This window comes from Sander vitreus, chromosome 7, assembly GCF_031162955.1.
Source record: "Sander vitreus isolate 19-12246 chromosome 7, sanVit1, whole genome shotgun sequence".
In the NCBI taxonomy this organism is placed as follows: Eukaryota; Metazoa; Chordata; class Actinopteri; order Perciformes; family Percidae; genus Sander; species Sander vitreus.
Window position 1 is genome coordinate 1,777,774 of NC_135861.1, and position 20,000 is coordinate 1,797,773.

Consider the following 20,000-nt stretch of genomic DNA (forward strand, 5'->3'; position numbering starts at 1 on the left):
GTGTGTGTGTGTGTGTGTGTGTGTGTGTGTGTGTTATCTGTGTGTTGTTGCTGTGTGTGTGTGTGTGTGTGTGTGTGTGTGTGTGTGTGTGTTATAATTGTGTGTTGTTGCTGTGTGTGTGTGTGTGTGTGTGTTATAATTGTGTGTTACTGTGTGTTATAATTGTGTGTTGCTGTGTGTGTGTGTGTGTGTGTTATAATTGTGTGTTGTTGCTGTGTGTGTGTGTGTGTGTGTTATAACTGTGTGTTGCTGTGTGTGTGTGTGTTATTATTATGTGTGTGTGTGTGTGTGTGTGTGTTATTATTGTGTGTTGCTGTGTGTGTGTGTGTGTGTGTGTGTGTGTGTGTGTGTGTGTGTGTGTGTGTGTGTGTGTGTGTGTGTACCTCAGTTGAGATCTTCTTGTTTCTCAGTCTCACTTTAACTGGACTCTGAACGCCGTCTGAAGAAGAAGCCAGATCACTTTCTCCATCTGAACTCATCTTCACATCCTCATGGACGATTTCTGAAAATACACACACACACACACACACACACACACACACACACACACACACACACGACATGAACACAGTATTTGACTTACATAGGCGTAATTTACAACCCCCCCAATAATCCATTCTGGGCTTTTTTCAAGGTATTTTTTGGAGAGAGAAAAATCAACATTTTTGTCGCCTTTCTGGAGGTTTATTCTGAAGTCTTTGTTGCTTCGTTCGGAATTTGTGTCGCCTTTTTGAGGGTTTTTAGCCCTTTTTCCATTGTTTTTTTTGCGCATTTTCAACATTTTTGTGTCTTTTTTACTGGGTTTTTTTCCACAATTTTTTTGTGGCTTTTCTCAATACATGCAGACATGTCCCGGGACCTCCGTAGAGAGTTGGACATCTCAACCCCCCCCAATGTTGAAACCAAAGTTACGCCCTTGAAGCATTTGCTTATTTTGATGAATTTTTAGGGCTGGGCATCGCCAATGATTTCACCCATGAACACCCATTTAGCTTGGATATAAAAAGAGATTCTCAGAGACCTTCTGCTGTATATTCAACAATCAAGAAACAACCCTAAATGTTAATGTTTACATTAACAATTGACCGCTAAAAAGTTTGCTGAAAGTCCTTTATACCGATACATCCATGGTGAAAAGGCAGATATGAAAAGATTGATATCAGATCACTCAAACAAAGACTGATTTCACTTGGAGAACTGATGATTTGAACCCAGCCCTACGCATGATTCTGGCATTTATCGGGTTAAAGTCACTTTGGATAAAAGTGTCAGCTGAATGAATACGTAATATTTCTACAAGTGTTTGCAGTATTTGGGTCGTTTGGTGTGATTCAAGCAGTGCAGTATTTGTACATATATTAAGAGCTGCAAAAGTTGTCAACTATTACATTAACTGCCAACTATTTTGATTATCGATTAATCGATTATGAAAAAAAAAAAGGTATAAATTCTCTATAATCTATATAACAATGGGTTACACTTTACTAGAAGGTATCTACATAAGAGTGACATGACACTGTCATGAACGTGTCATAAACATTACGAACAAGTCATGAATGTTTATGACATAACGCTTCTGTCTATAAGTGTCATTCTGTTTTTGTCAAGACAAGTTAGGGTTAGGGTTCATGTGACATGACCATGTCATGAACACATGACAGTGTTATGTCACTCTTATGTAGATACTTTCAAGTAAAGTGTTACCAAACAATGTAATAGAGAAAAAGGATTATTTTGCACATTTTATCTCGTGTTCTGAAGGGGAACGAGAAAAGTATTAAAGGAAATGTCACAGTTGAAGGTGTTTTCACTGTTGATGGGTTTAACTGTTTTTTTAACTTCAATAAATGCAACGTCTTTCCAAAAGTCAATGAGTAAATAATCTTGCTTTCAATATTGAACATAATAAATGTGATTATGATTTTTTTCCACAATCGAGCAGTCCCACTTTGAGAAACACTAATCTTTCACCATTTTCTGACATTTTATAGACCAAACAACTAATCCATTAATCGAGAACATTATGGACAGATTAATGGACAATGAATGTGCAGTTTTAGTACCCAGTCGAGCGGTGTGGTTGAGGTAGGAGCTCAGGCTGCGTCCGAGGCCTCGAGGTTTCCTCAGCGAGCTGCTGTACGACTGAAGGAGAGACTGAACGGAAGAAGAGGAACCTCGGACCTTCAAACTTCCAGAAGAACCACGAAGAGACATCACCTCTGATGGAGGGATGATGGAGGGGTGATGGAGGGATGATGGAGAGAAGATGGAGGGATGATGGAGGGATGAGGGAGGGATGATGGAGGGATGAGGGAGGGATGATGGAGGGATGAGGGAGGGATGATGGAGGGATGATGGCGAGATGATGGCGAGATGAGGGAGGGATGATGGAGGGATGATGGAGGGATGATGGAGGGATGATGGAGGGATGAGGGAGAGATGATGGAGGGATGATGGAGGGATGATGGAGAGATGATGGAGAGATGATGGAGGGATGAGAGAGAGATGATGGAGGGATGAGGGAGAGATGATGGAGAGAAGATGGAGGGATGAGGGAGAGATGATGGAGAGAAGATGGAGGGATGAGGGAGGAATGATGGAGGGATGAGGGAGGAATGATGGAGGAATGATGGAGAGATGATGAGAGAAGATGAGGAAGGGATGATGGAGGAATGACGGAGAGATGATGGAGGGATGATGGAGGGATGAAGGAGAAAGGATGGAGGGGTGAGGGAGAGATGATGGAGGGATGACGGAGAGAAGATGGAGGGATGAGGGAGAGATGACGGAGAGAAGATGGAGGGATGATGGAGGGATGATGGAGGGATTAGGGAGGGATGAGGGAGGGATGAGGGAGGGATGATGGAGGGATGGGGGAGGGATGATGGAGAGATGATGGAGGGATGAGGGAGGGATGATGGAGGGATGAGGGAGGGATGATGGAGGGATGAGGGAGGGATGATGGAGAGAAGATGGAGGGATGAGGGAGGGATGATGGAGGGATGAGGGAGGGATGATGGAGGGATGAGGGAGGGATGAGGGAGGGATGAGGGAGAGAAGATGGAGGGATGAGGGAGGGATGATGGAGGGATGAGGGAGGGATGATGGAAGGATGAGGGAGGGATGATGGCGGGATGATGGAGGGATGAGGGAGGGATGAGGGAGGGATGATGGAGGGATGAGGGAGGGATGAGGGAGGGATGAATGAGGGATGTTGATTGGTTGATTTTGTGGAAAAAGGAGAAGAAAGAAAATAAAAATAAACATATGTCATCAGATCAGAGCAGCAGATTGATTAACTGATTGATAGTTCCAACAGACAACCAATCAAAATCAAAATCATAAATCCAACCAACCAATCAAAATCAGAGGGAGGAGTCAGGCGGCATGTTTCTGTCTCGACTTTGACACTTTAACTGACTTTCTTAATACCGGACCAGGGGTTTGATGCATGCAAGTGAAGCCAAAACATCTGGATACATTTTTCCCAAAGATGGTTTCTGGTAGCCTGACAAGCCAGTAGGGTTGGGCATCTCACGGGTCCCACATTTAACATGCGCAAGGTTTGGTTTCCGTAGCGGCCAGGCTGTTGTGTTGCAGCCATGGAGCTCAGTAAGCAGCGCTCTAGTGTGGAGTTATTTTACGTTAAAAAAGCCCGGAAAAACTGCAACCCACCATTGAATCCAAATAAAACTTTCCTCTTATTTGAAAATACTTCATCTCCATCCCTCAAAGAATCGGAATCGAGAAAAATCCAAACGATGCCCGACCCTACAAGCCAGACCCACATCATCCAGATGTTGGGTCTGGGAACTCCCCATTGGCTGGGCTCAATCCGAGGGGCGGGATAAACGGTTGTCTTTCAGATTCCCTCTGCACGCAATAGGATAGCGCTCCAACCAATCAGAGCAACGCTAGTTGATAGATTACACTTTAAACTGCGAACACATCTTCCTTTTTTAAGAAGGACTTCAGTGCCGTTCTTTGTTCTTTCCTCAAAGAAAAGCTGAACTCCAAGTCTTCCAAAGACAGCTGTTCTCCAGCAGCAGCAGCCATAAGCCCCGCCCACCCACTCTATACACGATGTGATTGGCCCGACCAGAGTTTGGTTTTTCCAGCTCGCAAGCCAACGGAGAGTTGCTAGACGACCCTGGCTGCAGATTACATTTGCTGCCGATAAGGTGCGTCTAGATTTCTAGGCTATAATATATATATATATATAATATTGGTTTGATCCCAAAGATGGTTTCTGTCATTTTAGGCAGCTCTGATCAGGCTGATGTGTGTTCAACTGTTCATTTTTGTGATGTCAGTTTGGTTTTTATTAGTTATTTGATGGTATAAAAAGCGGGGTGAAACGTCATGATTGGCAGATGGGATTGAGTCACGATTGGTCGGGCGGGTGTATGGGCGGGACTTGGCTCCACTGCTTGACCACTACTGCGCAGACTCTGGCTCCAAAATTACAAGATGGCAGCGTCAATATCCAGGAGATTTTGGCTTCACTTTTGTACAGTGGGAGGAAGTGGAGACACGTCGTCCATCTTTATATATAGTCTATGGTTCGGACGGGGAAGCCGCAGTACGCAGTATATGGAACAGCAGCGTACCTGATGACGTCATTGTTTTGAAAACCGGTCCCGGTTCAACAGTGGAACTGGTCGTAACACATTTTCGGTACAAAAAAACCCAGAAAGAGCAAAGACTATATAAAGAGGCACAATACAGCGTACACTGTGCCATCAGTGTCTGATTAACTCAACAACCTGTCTGTCAAAGACGCTCTCGGCTGCTTTTTGGAACCAAAAAAAGCTGCCAATTTGTTTTTTTTTCACAACAACAGCGCTCTAGTCAACTTTTTCTTATCAAAAAAGATGCCAAGTGTGAACATAGAATCATAAAATGTGTTCATTATTATAGTGTATAATTATTTTAGGAATTATGCATGACTGATATTTTTTAAACAAACATTTAAAAATACTCCAAAGTACCCCTAGGGGTACGCGTACCCCCATTTGAGAATCACTGCTCTAAATGCACCTGACAACATGGTTACACATTTATTGAACAACCCTAATTGAGGATCGATGATCACATTCACCTACCTGCTGACAACACCTGTGGGAGCTTACAGGCTACTGACTGCGTGTGCGTGTTACCTGAGTCACTGTGTGATGTCGCTTCCTGGTTGATTGAGTCACTTAGCGTCCTGTCCCCTCCCCCGGCCCCACCCCTCCCCAGAGTGAGTGACAGCTGCCGTTTGATCTTCCTCATCCTCTCCATGAGGGGGGGCCGAGGGGGCAGGGGAGGGCGTGACTCTAAAGGGGGCGGGGCCGCCAGCCTGGAGACCACACCTGGACAGGTAAACACAGGAAAGGAAGATTAGAGTAGATTCAACTGTATTGTCACTGTACAGAGTACAAGTACAACGACCACGAAATGCAGTTTGCGTCCAACCAGAAGTGCAAAAAGAGCAGAAAAGTGCAACGTGATATACAAAGTATAGACAGGTGGTGCATAGACAGGACACAAGGTTGGTTTACACAAGGTGGTTTAGAGTAATATGAATTAAATATAAGGCTAGAATGCCAAAATATATAAGTATGTTTGTCAGTATGACAGCCAATCGGCTAACACCTGACCAAAGGCTAACTTATGGCCTGTGCCGTAGCCAACGCGTTTTAGGAGCAGTTTTAAATCCTCTAAGTGGCCTACAGCATTTAGAGGATTTTGACTTCTACACTGGTGTGCCTGCGTTGTTCTAGCGTATCTCTTTAAGAGAACAGCATGGTATGGTGTATGTGTGTGTGTGTGTGTGTGTGTGTGTGTGTGTGTGTGGGCTTGTTTAACTATATTCGTGGGGTCCAAAAACCGGGAGTCCAGTATACTTCAGTCTGTCCCGACATCCTTGTGGGGCCAAAATGCTGGACGCCACAAGGTTAAAGGGCTGTTTGAGGGTTAAGACTTGGTTTTAGGATTAGGGTTAGAATGAGGTTCTGGTTAGGGTGAGGGTAAGGGTTAAGGTTAGCCATTTAGTTGGGATGGTTAAGGTTAGGGTAAGGGGCTAGGGAATGCATTATGTCAATGACGGGTCCCCACAAAGATAGTGCCACAAACTTGTGTGACGGGGATTAGCTCCGGATTACCGACACTGACGGTGGAGACAGAGAAACAAAGTATCTCCTCTGTGCTTTCTGACCACGGTTGGAAATCTTATGCAGGCAAAGTTTACTCTCTTCTTGATTTCATGTTGTTCACGGAGAACCCAGAAATTAGTAGAGGGAAATGGGACGCTACCAAACCCAGCCAGCGTGGCGTGTAGTTACATTTTCTGGGGAGATTGCACATCAGGCTACAGCGTAGCGTCTGTATCTACGCGTACCTATTGGTGTACCTATAGTGTAGATTAGACATTATTGTCCACCTTAGTGGAAATTTGTCTTTAGCTTCTCCAAAACATTAAAATACAACAATGACACCAAACATGAAATGTACAACACACTAAACACTACACAACATTAAACATACAACTATTTGGCAATTGTAGATTCAATGCAGAGCCATAAATAATAGGGACTGCAGATGAAAAATAGCCTTCTGGCTAACTCTGACATATTGACAGAAATGTTTATTAATATGCACTGTCCCTGTAATATATATATATATATATATATATATATATATATATATATATATATTAAATCAAGCTTAACTGACAGGTTGTCTACCTGACAGCTAACATGCTAATTGCCAAGTTATCTACCAGACAGCTTACATCACACCTGGCTGACTGACAGGTTTTCTACCAGACAGCTAACATGCTAACACCTGGCTGATTGACAGGTATTCTACCTGGCAGCTAACATGCTAACACCTGGCTGATTGACAGGTATTCTACCTGGCAGCTAACATGCTAACATCTGGCTGACTGACAGGTATTCTACCTGGCAGCTAACATGCTAACATCTGGCTGACTGACAGGTATTCTACCTGGCAGCTAACATGCTAACATCTGGCTGACTGACAGGTATTCTACCTGTAACGTCAGTATCATGTTGTAACGTCACAGTGCACCAGTTACACTTCCACTGATTTCACTGAACATAAATAATTCAAGCTAACTACATGTCCTCAGCTAGCAGCTAATGTTCTTCTCTGTGATGCAGTCTACGTTTTGTGTTTTCTCTCTACATGTTTCTAGCTATATCAGTGTCGGGAGGACGGGACCCGTCTATGTTCAGTGTGTTTTCTCTCTACATGTATCTGTATCAGTATGTCGGGTGAACGGGACCCGTCTATGTTCAGTGTATTTTCACTCTACATGTATCTGTATCAGTATGTCGGGTGGACAGGACCCGTCTATGTCCTGCAGTAAATGTCATCAGTGTGTTATAAATAGCAGCGGAGGCGGAGCGGGTTTAGCTCTGAAGCTGCTGCGCCGTCAACAGCTCGGCCAGTTTGTAATAAAACGGTTTCCCCGGTAACACACGACGCTCGGCGGTGTGTATTACTCACCGGGAGTGTTTGTCCCGGTCGGTCCCGGGTTGTCTTCGGCTCGGTTCAGTCTGACAGAGTCTCGGGTCCTTCTGGCTCCCAGTAATCTGCAGCCATGTTGCTGCTCCGCTCAGCTCCTCCGGTGCGTCGGTCCTGACCGACAGAGACACTCGCCGCACCGTGAGTGACGTCACAGATGGCCGTGTCCCCGCCCCCCTCCGGTACTTTAATTTTTAAAAGTAATTTAATTTTACAAACACATTATAGAAACAAGTGTTGTTGTGCTTTTAGAGCAAGTAGTAGCAACAGATACAGTTAAGCTTAAGGATCCAATGTGCCGCAATCTAACATTAACACATCTAGAATGTCAACAATTATTTTAATACCTTAGTATTGTATGCCCCATAAAAAGGTATGTGTGAAGGCTTTATGCCACCCTACATGTTATTGTAGACCCAGTGTAATATGCAATTTATATTTTATATTCCCATTTCATTCAATATATGTAGTAAAGGGTCCATGCTCCATCTCTTTTTCAACTGAGGGGTCCTTGGCCTAAAAGACGTTGAAGACCCCTTCTTTACAGTCATGTAGTCTATTTTATGGAAGCCCATTTCTGCCAATGTGATGAAAAAAGATCATGTAAAAGGTATTTTCTCAAAATAAAGAGATAGGCCTAGTGTTTTTTAAATAATGACGTACTGTAGTATCACAAAATGAGTTAGTATAATTCAAAAATAATGAGCTTTCTTATTAAATTATACAGACTCGTTAATTTGAGATACTAACTCAGGATTTTGAGAAAATATTTATTTATAAAATGTCTCATTATTTTGAGATACAAAGTTCAATTACATTACATTTTTATTTATAGTATCAAATCATAACAAGAGTTATCTCAGGACACTTTACAGATAGAGTAGGTCTAGACCACACTCTATAATTTACAAAGACCCAACAATTCCAGTGATTCCCCCAAGAGCCAGCATAAGTGCGTAAATGCGACAGCGGCAAGGAAAAACTCCCTTTAGGAAGAAGTCATTATTTTGAGATACTAAGTCATTCTTTTGATAAAATGTCTCCTTATTTTGAGATACTAAGTCATTATTTTGATAAAATGTCTCATTATTTTGAGATAATAAGTCATTATTTTGAGATACTAAGTCATTCTTTTGATAAAATGTCTCATTATTTTGAGATACTAAGTCATTATTCTAGTGATTCCCCCAAGAGCCAGCATAAGTGTGTAAATGCGACAGCGACAAGGAAAAACTCCCTTTAGGAAGAAGTCATTATTTTGAGATACTAAGTCATTATTTGGAAAAAATGTCTCATTATTTTGAGATACTAAGTCATTCTTTTGATAAAATGTCTCATTATTTTGAGATACTAAGTCATTATTTTGAGATACTAAGTCATTCTTTTGATAAAATGTATCATTATTTTGAGATACTAAGTCATTATTTTGAGATACTAAGTCATTATTTGGAAAAAAATGTCTCCTTATTTTGAGATACTAAGTCATTATTTTGAGATACTAAGTCATTCTTTTGATAAAATGTCTCATTATTTTGAGATACTAAGTCATTATTTTGAGATACTAAGTCATTATTTTGAGATACTAAGTCATTATTTTGATAAAATGTCTCCTTATTTTGAGATATTAAGTCATTCTTTTGATAAAATGTCTCCTTATTTTGAGATACTAAGTCATTATTTTGAGATACTAAGTCATTATTCCAGTGATTCCCCCAAGAGCCAGCATAAGTGCGTAAATGCGACAGCGGCAAGGAAAAACTCCCTTTAGGAAGACGTCATTATTTTGAGATACTAAGTCATTATTTTGATAAAATGTATCATTATTTTGAGATACAAAGTCATTCTTTTGATAAAATGTCTCCTTATTTTGAGATACTAAGTCATTATTTTGAGATACTAAGTCATTATTTGGAAAAAATGTGTCATTATTTTGAGATACTAAGTCATTATTTTGAGATACTAAGTCATTGTTTTGATAAAATGTATCATTATTTTGAGATACTAAGTCATTATTTTGAGATACTAAGTCATTATTTTGATAAAATGTATCCTTATTTTGAGATACAAAGTCATTATTTTGATAAAATGTCTCCTTATTTTGAGATACTAAGTCATTATTTTGAGATACTAAGTCATTGTTTTGATAAAATGTCTCCTTATTTTGAGATACTAAGTCATTATTTGGAAAAAAATGTCTCATTATTTTGAGATACTAAGTCATTATTTTGAGATACTAAGTCATTATTTTGATAAAATGTCTCATTATTTTGACATACTAAGTCATTATTTGGAAAAAAATGTCTCCTTATTTTGAGATACTAAGTCATTATTTTGAGATACTAAGTCATTATTTGGAAAAAAAATGTGTCATTATTTTGAGATACTAAGTCATTATTTTGAGATACTAAGTCATTCTTTTGATAAAATGTCTCATTATTTTGAGATACTAAGTCATTCTTTTGATAAAATGTCTCCTTATTTTGAGATACTAAGTCATTATTTTGAGATACTAAGTCATTATTCCAGTGATTCCCCCAAGAGCCAGCATAAGTGCGTAAATGCGACAGCGGCAAGGAAAAACTCCCTTTAGGAAGAAGTCATTATTTTGAGATACTAAGTCATTATTTTGATAAAATGTCTCCTTATTTTGAGATACTAAGTCATTATTTTGAGATACTAAGTCATTATTTGGAAAAAAATGTCTCATTATTTTGAGATACTAAGTCATTATTTTGAGATACTAAGTCATTATTTTGATAAAATTTATCATTATTTTGAGATACTAAGTCATTATTTGGAAAAAATGTCTCATTTTGAGATACTAAGTCATTATTCTAGTGATTCCCCCAAGAGCCAGCATAAGTGCGTAAATGCGACAGCGGCAAGGAAAAACTCCCTTTAGGAAGAAGTCATTATTTTGAGATACTAAGTCATTATTTGGAAAAAAATGTCTCATTATTTTGAGATACTAAGTCATTATTTTGAGATACTAAGTCATTATTTTGAGATACTAAGTCATTGTTTGGAAAAAATTTATCATTATATTGAGATACTAAGTCATTGTTTTGATAAAATTTATCATTATTTTGAGATACTAAGTCATTATTTGGAAAAAATGTATCATTATTTTGAGATACTAAGTCATTGTTTTGATAACATTTATCATTATTTTGAGATACTAAGTCATTATTTTGAGATACTAAGTCATTATTTTGATAAAATGTATCCTTATTTTGAGATACTAAGTCATTATTTTGAGATACTAAGTCATTATTTTGAGATACTAAGTCATTCTTTTGATAAAATGTCTCCTTATTTTGAGATATTAAGTCATTATTTTGAGATACTAAGTCATTATTTGGAAAAAAATGTCTCATTATTTTGAGATACTAAGTCATTCTTTTGATAAAATGTCTCCTTATTTTGAGATACTAAGTCATTGTTTTGATAAAATGTCTCCTTATTTTGAGATACTAAGTCATTATTTTGAGATACTAAGTCATTATTTTGATAAAATGTATCATTATTTTGAGATACAAAGTCATTATTTTGAGATACTAAATCATTATTTTGATAAAATGTCTCATTTTGAGATACTAAGTCATTATTTTGAGATACTAAGTCATTATTTTGATAAAATGTCTCCTTATTTTGAGATACTAAGTCATTATTTGGAAAAAAATGTCTCCTTATTTTGAGATACTAAGTCATTATTTTGAGATACTAAGTCATTATTTGGAAAAAAATGTGTCATTATTTTGAGATACTAAGTCATTATTTTGAGATACTAAGTCATTATTTGGAAAAAAATTTCTCCTTATTTTGAGATACTAAGTCATTATTTTGAGATACTAAGTCATTATTTGGAAAAAAATGTGTCATTATTTTGAGATACTAAGTCATTATTTTGAGATACTAAGTCATTGTTTTGATAAAATGTATCATTATTTTGAGATACTAAGTCATTATTTTGAGATACTAAGTCATTATTTTGAGATACTAAGTCATTATTTTGAGATACTAAGTCATTATTTTGATAAAATGTCTCATTATTTTGAGATACTAAGTCATTATTTTGAGATACTAAGTCATTATTTTGATAAAATGTCTCATTATTTTGAGATACTAAGTCATTATTTTGAGATACTAAGTCATTATTTTGATAAAATGTCTCCTTATTTTGAGATACTAAGTCATTATTTTGATAAAATGTCTCCTTATTTTGAGATACTAAGTCATTCTTTTGATAAAATGTCTCCTTATTTTGAGATACTAAGTCATTATTTTGAGATACTAAGTCATTATTTGGAAAAAATGTCTCATTATTTTGAGATACTAAGTCATTATTTTGAGATACAAAGTCATTATTTGAAGTAAGGAAAGGCTGGGGACTTGTTATTCTCGTTAACAGATGGTGGTCTGGGGGGGGAATCAATACAGGATATTGCAAAGAATTAATAAAATAGAATAGATTTTAAGGTAATGTTACTTTATTTTAAGGCATTACATGGATTGGCCCCTTTATATATTGCTGATCTCCTTACCCTACATCACTCCTCCAGGAACCTAAGATGGTCTAATCAGTTCCTTTTAGCTATTCCACAGTCTGGGATGAAAACAAAGGGTGATCGTGCTTTCTCCGTTGTCGCCCCGAGACTCTGGAAGAAACTTCCCGTTCACGTTAGGTCCTCCTCTACTGCCGAGATCTTTAAGTCTCGTCTTAAAACACATTTGTATTCTTTATCGAATGATTTAGTTCAGGAACATTTGTACAGAAGTCTGTTGTTTGTATGATGTTCATTGTGTCTATATTTTTATTGTCTTCCTTTGTTTTTATAACATAATATAACTCTGTACAGCACGTTGTTCAGCCTGGGTTGGTTTTAAATGTGCTTTATAAATAAATGGACTTGACTATTTTCCGTGGCAAAACTGTATCGATACACAGAGTAACAATCTTTTAGTATATGGTAATAGAATAATAAAATAAATAATACAATTGAAGTGAGATAAACAAACAAAGAAACCGGTCTTTTTAGATCAAACAGAAGTTCTCATTGCATTATATACATGTTTAAAATCACAACATAACATTCTGCTGGCTCTCAGTCTCGACGACACACACACACACACACACACACACACACACTTTACTTAACTTTATTCACACTTGTAAATATTACAGAACTTGTGTAAATACGTCCGTTACAGTTATCCTTATTTTTTTTTTATAGGGATGCACCGAATCCAGGATTTATAACGTACCCGTGTTCATCAGTCTCTGACCAATCAGCAGCTGGTGTCTCTCTGGCTGGCAACTGACGCGACGGTTTGTGTCCGGGGTCGTTTGCTCGGGGGCTGCTCCGATTGGCCGACGTCTCTGAATCCCTCGGAGGTGATCTGGTATTGGACGGTGGCGCCCTTGTGATCTGGAGATTTAAAGACGGCCGCCATCCGACGTGAGCCCGCCCAGTGTAGGAGGAGCCGGATGGTGGGGGCGTGGCCCCAGCTCTCCCCGAGGGCGGGGACAAGCTGTGATTGGCCGCCGCTTAGCCGGGTGGTCATTTGGTTGGTCATCGCCACGGCGATGCCATGACCGGTCGCCATGGAGATGAGCTGCTGGGCGAGCCCGTTGAGGAGGCGCGTCCTCTGCGACAGATCGTCAAAGTGCTGCCGGAACGGGAACGCCACGCTGTCGATCACCAGGAGGCGGACCCTCGGGTGCTCCGACAGGAAGTCAGGCAGCAGGTGGACCTCTGCGAGCAGCTCCACGTAGTCATGGCAACGCACCTGAATGAGGCGAGACAGACGGCCAATCAGAACCTAGTCTGGTCAACGCTTTGGTCGCATAACACATCGACTGCTGCAACGCAATCTGCAAGAAACTCAGCACGAACTCTGCACAAGATTAAAGCCGTAGACAGTATATATATATATAAAATGGACCAACAGATCCCGTGTCTCTGGACGGAGACCAGTGAAGGACATTAGAAGCTCTTTCCCGGTGATGGCTGAGCGTTACTGAGCAGCCTCCAACTGAGCTTGAAGACGTAGATGTGACGTGAGCAACCTGTCTGAAAGTTGGAAGTCTTCTGGTAGCTGTGCCAAGAGAAATCTCAATCATTCCCAATCTAGCAGAGACGGAGAGCGTAGGTATATGTAAGGAGATAACATAGACACAGGCTCATTATTGATCACTAAAATGATAGTTAACATTAGTCATTACACTTAAACAGCTGATGGAAGTCCAAACTGCCTGAGAGCTTCTCCTGTACTATACGGTAACTCCTCTACTATGAGACAGGAAGTCTCGTGGTTATGACCCAATCGTTAGCCTATTGTTATAAAAACGTCTGCTACGGATCCATAACGTGAGCTACAAGGTAATGGAGCCTTTTATACATTGTCGTGTTTCTTTAGAAATAAACAACGGACAAATAGAGTCTTTAAACGCTTCAGATGTAAAGTTATTCTCTGTCAAAGTGACGTCAAAATGAATGGGAGTCAATGGGATGCTAACGGGATGCTAACGGGAGGTGATGGCTTGGTAGCATCAAGATGGCGCCATAGGAGGTTCGAGCTCTGAAGCGAAGCTTACCCCCTTGGTTAAAACCTGCTGCACCAAAACTCTGGCTGTCCCTCCTCACTTCCGCGTACTGGACTCCATTACACAATTTAAACTTAATCTTACGTTTTTTTTTAACTGTTGATCATTACACATGTCTTAGCCTCGTACTATCAGACGCTGACTGGATGTCTGATTAATGCTTCATTGTTTTTGAATGTTTGTATTACTGTGCTTGATGTAACGGTGAGCTTGAGTGCCATTAAATACAAATGTTCTACCAGGAACATGTTGGACAGGATGGTTTCCACGGTGAAGGTCTCCATGGCGACTCGTTGCTCGTCGTCTTCGACCAGTAAGGAGCAGTGGCGGACGGCTGCGGCGGCGATGTCGACGACTCTCTGCAGCAGGAAGCTGCCCTCGGTGTCGATGTAGACCACCTGGCCGCCGACGCCCCCGAAACACTGAGGGACCTGGACGTCCACCGCCAGCTGCAGGCTGAGAGGATGTTGTCATCAGTGACATCAGCGTGACATCACAGAGAGTTTTTACGGAAAAAGCGAAGCTAGCAGGCTGGAAAAACTACACATAAGTACACATGAACAGGATATGTTACAGATTATACCGTATACAACCTATAACCTGATTCAGCTATCGGTCTGTGTGTGTGTGTGTGTCTGTGTGTGCGCATGTGTGTAGTGTGTGTCTGTGTATGTATGTGTGTGTGCGTGTGTCTGTGTGTGTGTGCGTTTGACATTGTATTTGTGTGTCTGTGTGTGCGCATGTGTGTAGTGTGTGTCTGTGTATGTATGTGTGTGTGCGTGTGTGCGTGCGTGCGCGTGTGTGTGTCTGTGTATGTATGTGTGTGTGTAGTGCGTGTGTGCGTGTAGTGTGTGTGTGTCTGTAGTGTGTCTGTGTAGTGTGTGTCTGTGTATGTGTGTGTGCGTGTGTCTGTGTGTGTTTGACAGTGTATTTAGTGTGTGCATGTAGGTTTTGTGTGTGCGCGCACGTGTGTGTGCGTGCTTCTATAGTGTGTGTTTTGTGTGTGCTTGTGTCTGACTTTGTGTGTGTGCATGTAGGTTTTGTGTGTGCGCGCACGTGTGTGTGCGTGCTTCTATAGTGTGTGTTTTGTGTGTGCTTGTGTCTGACTTTGTGTGTGTGCATGTAGGTTTTGTGTGTGTGCGCGCGTGTCTATAGTGTGTGTATAGTGCGTGTGTGTGCGCGTCTGTGTGTCTGTAGTGCGTGTGTGTGTGTAGTGCGTGTGTGTGTAGTGCGTGTGTGTGTGTGTGTGTCTGTGTGTGCGTTTGACAGAGTATTTAGTGTGTGCGTGTAGGTTTTGTGTGTGTGCGCGCACGTGTGTGTGTGCGTGTGTCTATAGTGTGTGTGTTTTGTGTGTGCTTGTGTCTGACTTTGTGTGTGTATGTGTGTGTGCGCGTGTCTGTAGTGCGTGCGTGCGTGTGTGTGTGCGTGTAGTGTGTGTGTGTTTGACACTGTATTTAGTGTGTGCGTGTAGGTTTTGTGTGTGTGTGTGCGCGCGCGCGCATGTGTGTCTATAGTGTGTGTGCGTGTAGTGTGTGTGTGTTACAGTGTGTGTGTGCGTGTGTGTGTGTATATAGTGTGTGCGTGTAGGTTTTGTGTGTGTGTGTGCGCTTGTGTCTGACTTTGTGTATGTGTGTGTGTGTGTGTGTGTGTGTGTGTGTGTGTGTGTGTGTCTCTGTGTGTGCGTGTCTGACCACAGTTGTGTCTTTCCGACTCCCGGAGCTCCACAGATTTCTGTGGTTTTCCCGACAGGAAATCCTCCTCCGAGAGCAGCGTCCAGCTGAGAGGAAAAGGTCACGATGCTCTTCATCTCCTCCTCCTTCTGCAGGAGCTCCAGAGCTGTCAGAGAGGATGACTCTCCTCCTCCTCCTCCTCCTGCTTCATCACCTCCTCCTCCCTCTCTCCTCACAGCCTGCAGCACCTCCAGCGCCTCCTGCTGGGTCAGACTGGCCTCTGCAATACAACACAAAGCATCACATCACATTCCAGTGTTTTTCCTCGATTTGACTCAGGTGCACATATTTAACGGAGGGGTTTAGGGGTCTGAGAAAAATCGTAGTTTTAGTAGTTTGATCCTTTTTTGAGGCCACTTTTTGCGATAAAAATAAGTATATTTATATATAAAGAATGAACAGACATCCAAACTGTTTGTATGTATGTGTTTATATCCAAAGATAAGCCATGAAGTTTAAATTGAGCAATTCTAAACGGGAGTTCTGTGCGGCGTACGATGCATTTAAAAAAATAACTTTTACTTAAAAAACCAAGTAAAAGAATAAAGATTCACAGCATTTTATCACCTGTCTGTTCTACCCGGGGTGTCTATGTTAGCTCGTAAACCAGCATATTAAAATCTTGATATTATCAACGGAGTTTGGTGCGACTGAAGGAATTTAAAAATGCAAATGCTCCGGTTTTTTTGTCTACGTGTCAAATGTAAAAGGGGACAACATAATTCATACAAGACTGTGTGTTTATAATTTCAGAGATTTACATTTTTTTTTTATGTTGCCAGACAATCAGAAAGCCAAAAACAGAGGTATTTTTAACGGAGTTCTGCGATCATCCCACTGCCATCACTCTACTAAACTGCTGATAAGTGGGGTCATCCCACCCACTTCTCTACACATTACATACTTATCATTCCAATATGCATCTTGCACACTACTTAAACTTTACATCCCACTCCATGTGTACTTGTCTTGATATTATGTATTATTTGTATTTTTGTATAATATGTTGATGTGTGCCTATATGTATATTGTTGTCTCTACTGTACGGTATGTGTCTATATTACTATTTGTCTACTGAATGTTTACTGCTACATGTCTATTTGTTGAATGTATAGAGAGTTAACACTTACCGAAGTCAAAATCCTTGTGTATGTAAGTATACCTGGCCAATAAAACCGTTTCTGATTCTGATTCTGATCCTGGACGTTGAAATCGTAGTTATTTTGACCGGAGTTTGGTGAGAGAGTGACGGTTACCTTTGCTGAGTTGTAGCGGTTTGAGGTGCAGCAGGTCCGCGGTGAACTGGAAACCAGCGTTGACCAGTTTCATCTTCACACTGGGACTCAGAGACGAACTGGACACCGACCTCTGCATCTTCACGGCTTCAGCTTCTGTTAGCTTCCACTTTCAAAACAACCGCCATGACAGGTTTCCCAGCACGCTGCCCGCCTTTCACGTCGACAGCGTCAAACCAGACACTTCCGGTTTGCCTTTTCAAAGTAAAAGTTGTTCGAGCTAATTAAAAACTGACATTCATAACACATAACATGTTGATTTTCCTGTAAGAGTTTTAGCTGTTTTTAGTTTCCGACAACTATAACAACTCTAAGACATCCTTCCACCAACGTCTCTACAATCTTGCAATTATTAATCATATTTTATTTATTTAATTTACTGTTTAATACACTTTCAGTATATTTTATTTTCCTACATCACTCTTTATCACATCTAGCTCCCCTTTGCAAAAAAAAACAATATCGGCCTAGCAGTAATTTAACTTAAATTCAAATTTCAGTAATGTTTTAAATAGTCTTGCATTGCCAGCTCTATCTCCACAGCGCTGTGGATTAAGGTCTGACAGTAGGCTAAATGAGGTCAGGCCTTTCCAAACGTAAAAAAAAGAGTTAAAAAAAGCAAGTCAGTCTCTTCCACTACATTAATGCTGACAGCTGACCAGCTCTGTAGGCGTAATTTACAGGGGGTATAGACTAAATAAATAAATTAGGTTCCCAGACAAATGAAACAAAAGCAGTACACACCTCAGGATAATAAATTAAGATGTTCATCTAAGAGGCTATTGTCAAGGTTTTAAAGTCTGATAGCAGACGGAATGAAGGACTTTGAATAGTGCTATTTTATATATATATATATATATATATATATATTATATGCTTTGCTTTCCTGCGTGGCGCTGTAAAGCGCCGGCCTGAGGGCAGTAATGTGAACTGCGTGGACAGGACGTGGACGTGTTGGTCAGTTATTTGTTTGGCTGTTTGGATGTGTCAAGCTAGGTGCAGTAGGTAAATCACATACAGAAAGACCACAGCGCAGCCGGATACTTTACAAAATAAAACGAATTTCAAAATAAAACACCTAGGTTTATGGTGATTTTGGCTATCTTGACTTCTAAACTGTGTCTAGAGCGAGACAAGTGATCAGGCACACAAAGAGAGACGGACGGACGGAGAGACAGACAGACAGAGTGACACACACGTGCGCACAGGCACGAATCTACGCTTCACGGTGCTTCGCCGGCCGTGTGTTCCCGTTGGGGCTCTCCAGCACGTTGTTTTGTTACCGGTGGTTGTGCAAATTTCTCCGGCTATTCAGGTGACACGTTTAATCTCTATAAGAGCCACAGCCGAACCGCGCCTGAATAAACATGTGCAACATGTGTTGAGTTTAAAAAAAAACACACATTCACTGCTTGGCGCTTTACCTATGCAGTATGGTAAATCCGCCTGTGACCGCAGAGTACAAGTCCCGCTGCTAATGTTTAAAGTAAAAAGAGATGCATTATCAGCACAATGTATTCTACTTTAAGGTGGAGATGTTTAACTATAATATAGGCCTTATGCTGGATAGTTTAAATAAATGCATCATCATTTATTTGTGACATTTTGTGAGTAGAATCTGAATCTGCAACGTTCTCTGTCCAGTTAATGTAGTATAACGTTTCCTCTGAAGTACAAGTACACAGTAAGGCAGTAGTATACAGTTAGTTGCATATTAAATGCTTTGGGGTCCTTCTGTAAGTTATTTTGGAGTACAATGCTTCTGGAGAAAGCTACAAGCAGCAATACAGGAGGCCAAGCAATCAGCCCATTCCAAACAGGCACTGCACTAGTTATTTAGAAAGATAATAACTCTTTTGGTTGGGTAACAGTCTACACAAAAAGAGATATAGGACGAGACAGTTTCCGTAATTTCATGTGTGTGTGTGTGTGTGTGTGTGTGTGTGTGTGTGTGTGTGTGTGTGTGTACAGATTAAAAACACATTTATTTGGAATTACGCACCATATAGGGCCGTGGGGCGCTCATTTAGTGTTTGGTAGAAACATTGATGGTGTTTGAGATGGTTGTATAAAGGAGTGAGGCAGATTGCTGAACAGGATATATTTATTTATTGATCAAACTGAAATCAAATCTGAACTGTCAATAGATCTTCCAGCAGTGACGTCGTCGAGGCTTAACGTCCTGGTAGAAGTGACATCATCAGTGGGGATGTGACATCATCCTGACAGATGTGTCGGCTCACGGCGGGCGTCTTCACAGGGGTTTGGAACAGAGGAAAGATTTCTTCTGATCACAGTTTGTGTCGTTGACATAATCTTCTCCTGTAGACAGAGATTTAAAAAAGGGACAATAATAAAAAGTTAGTTTTCACCTTGACATTGTTTCCCTTTTCTCAACTAAGCAAGTCAAACTCTCTTTATACAGCACTCTCCAAAACTGATCAAATGCTTCACTGTTGCGTAAATGATAGCACATTTCAAAAGATAAAAGAAACAACCAAAAATAAATGCCATGTATAAATGAAACAACATTTAATGATGTCGGGTTACAGCACATTAGAAGTTACAAAAGATCCTTTTCCTTTCTATTATCAACAGATAATTAGTTTTTTTACCGTTATAGTTAATCTCCATGCAGTTTCCTGTTGCCTCGTTGTTGGGCTCCCCTTTGCCCCATCCTGTGAAGTCAAACTTGGAACCATCACTCCACATCCACACACCCTCCTGAAAGAAAAAGTTACAGAGCCTTTAACTTCATTTATACTAGGACTGTCCCTAATACCATTTTTTTGTGCTTCCAAGCTTCGTTGGTGGCGGCCAAAAGTGATCGGGATG

The 20,000-nt window shown here is 40.4% G+C and overlaps 3 protein-coding genes across 3 annotated transcripts in view; all 3 read right to left on the reverse strand.

Annotated features, from left to right (window-relative positions):
• The window catches only part of cdk16 (cyclin dependent kinase 16), a 24,116-nt gene extending 16,454 nt beyond the window's left edge, over nt 1-7,662 (reverse strand). Inside the window, exons 1-4 of the mRNA XM_078254140.1 lie at nt 7,516-7,662; nt 5,160-5,354; nt 2,064-2,219; nt 384-502 (exon numbers count right to left, since the gene is read on the reverse strand). Of these exons, the coding sequence (XP_078110266.1) occupies nt 384-502; nt 2,064-2,219; nt 5,160-5,283 (399 nt within the window). The 5' untranslated portion in view covers nt 5,284-5,354; nt 7,516-7,662. The remainder of the gene's footprint in view (nt 1-383; nt 503-2,063; nt 2,220-5,159; nt 5,355-7,515) is intronic.
• A 3,891-nt stretch (nt 7,663-11,553) lies between these two features.
• rad51c (RAD51 paralog C) lies at nt 11,554-17,321 on the reverse strand. The gene is made up of 4 exons (XM_078254142.1): nt 17,127-17,321; nt 15,832-16,090; nt 14,380-14,596; nt 11,554-13,323 (listed from the first exon to the last, which is right to left on the reverse strand). Exons 1-4 carry the CDS (start codon nt 17,242-17,244, stop codon nt 12,823-12,825), a joined length of 1,095 nt encoding a protein of 364 aa, XP_078110268.1. The 5' UTR covers nt 17,245-17,321; the 3' UTR covers nt 11,554-12,822.
• A 1,930-nt stretch (nt 17,322-19,251) lies between these two features.
• The window catches only part of LOC144520235 (galactose-specific lectin nattectin-like), a 4,754-nt gene continuing 4,005 nt past the window's right edge, over nt 19,252-20,000 (reverse strand). Inside the window, exons 6-7 of the mRNA XM_078253900.1 lie at nt 19,781-19,889; nt 19,252-19,487 (exon numbers count right to left, since the gene is read on the reverse strand). Coding sequence (XP_078110026.1) covers nt 19,420-19,487; nt 19,781-19,889 — 177 coding nt within the window. The 3' untranslated portion in view covers nt 19,252-19,419. The remainder of the gene's footprint in view (nt 19,488-19,780; nt 19,890-20,000) is intronic.

Bases quoted from the DNA above. Each gene is read 5' to 3' on its own strand.
- rad51c (XM_078254142.1), bottom strand. From the start codon at position 17,244: ATGCAGAGGTCGGTGTCCAGTTCGTCTCTGAGTCCCAGTGTGAAGATG. The intron at 14,597-15,831 runs GTCAGACACGCA...ACATCCTCTCAG, and splicing joins GTCGGAAAGACACAACTGTG to CCTGCAGCTGGCGGTGGACG. The intron at 13,324-14,379 runs GTAGAACATTTG...CGCCTCATTCAG, and splicing joins TCCTGTCCAACATGTTCCTG to GTGCGTTGCCATGACTACGT.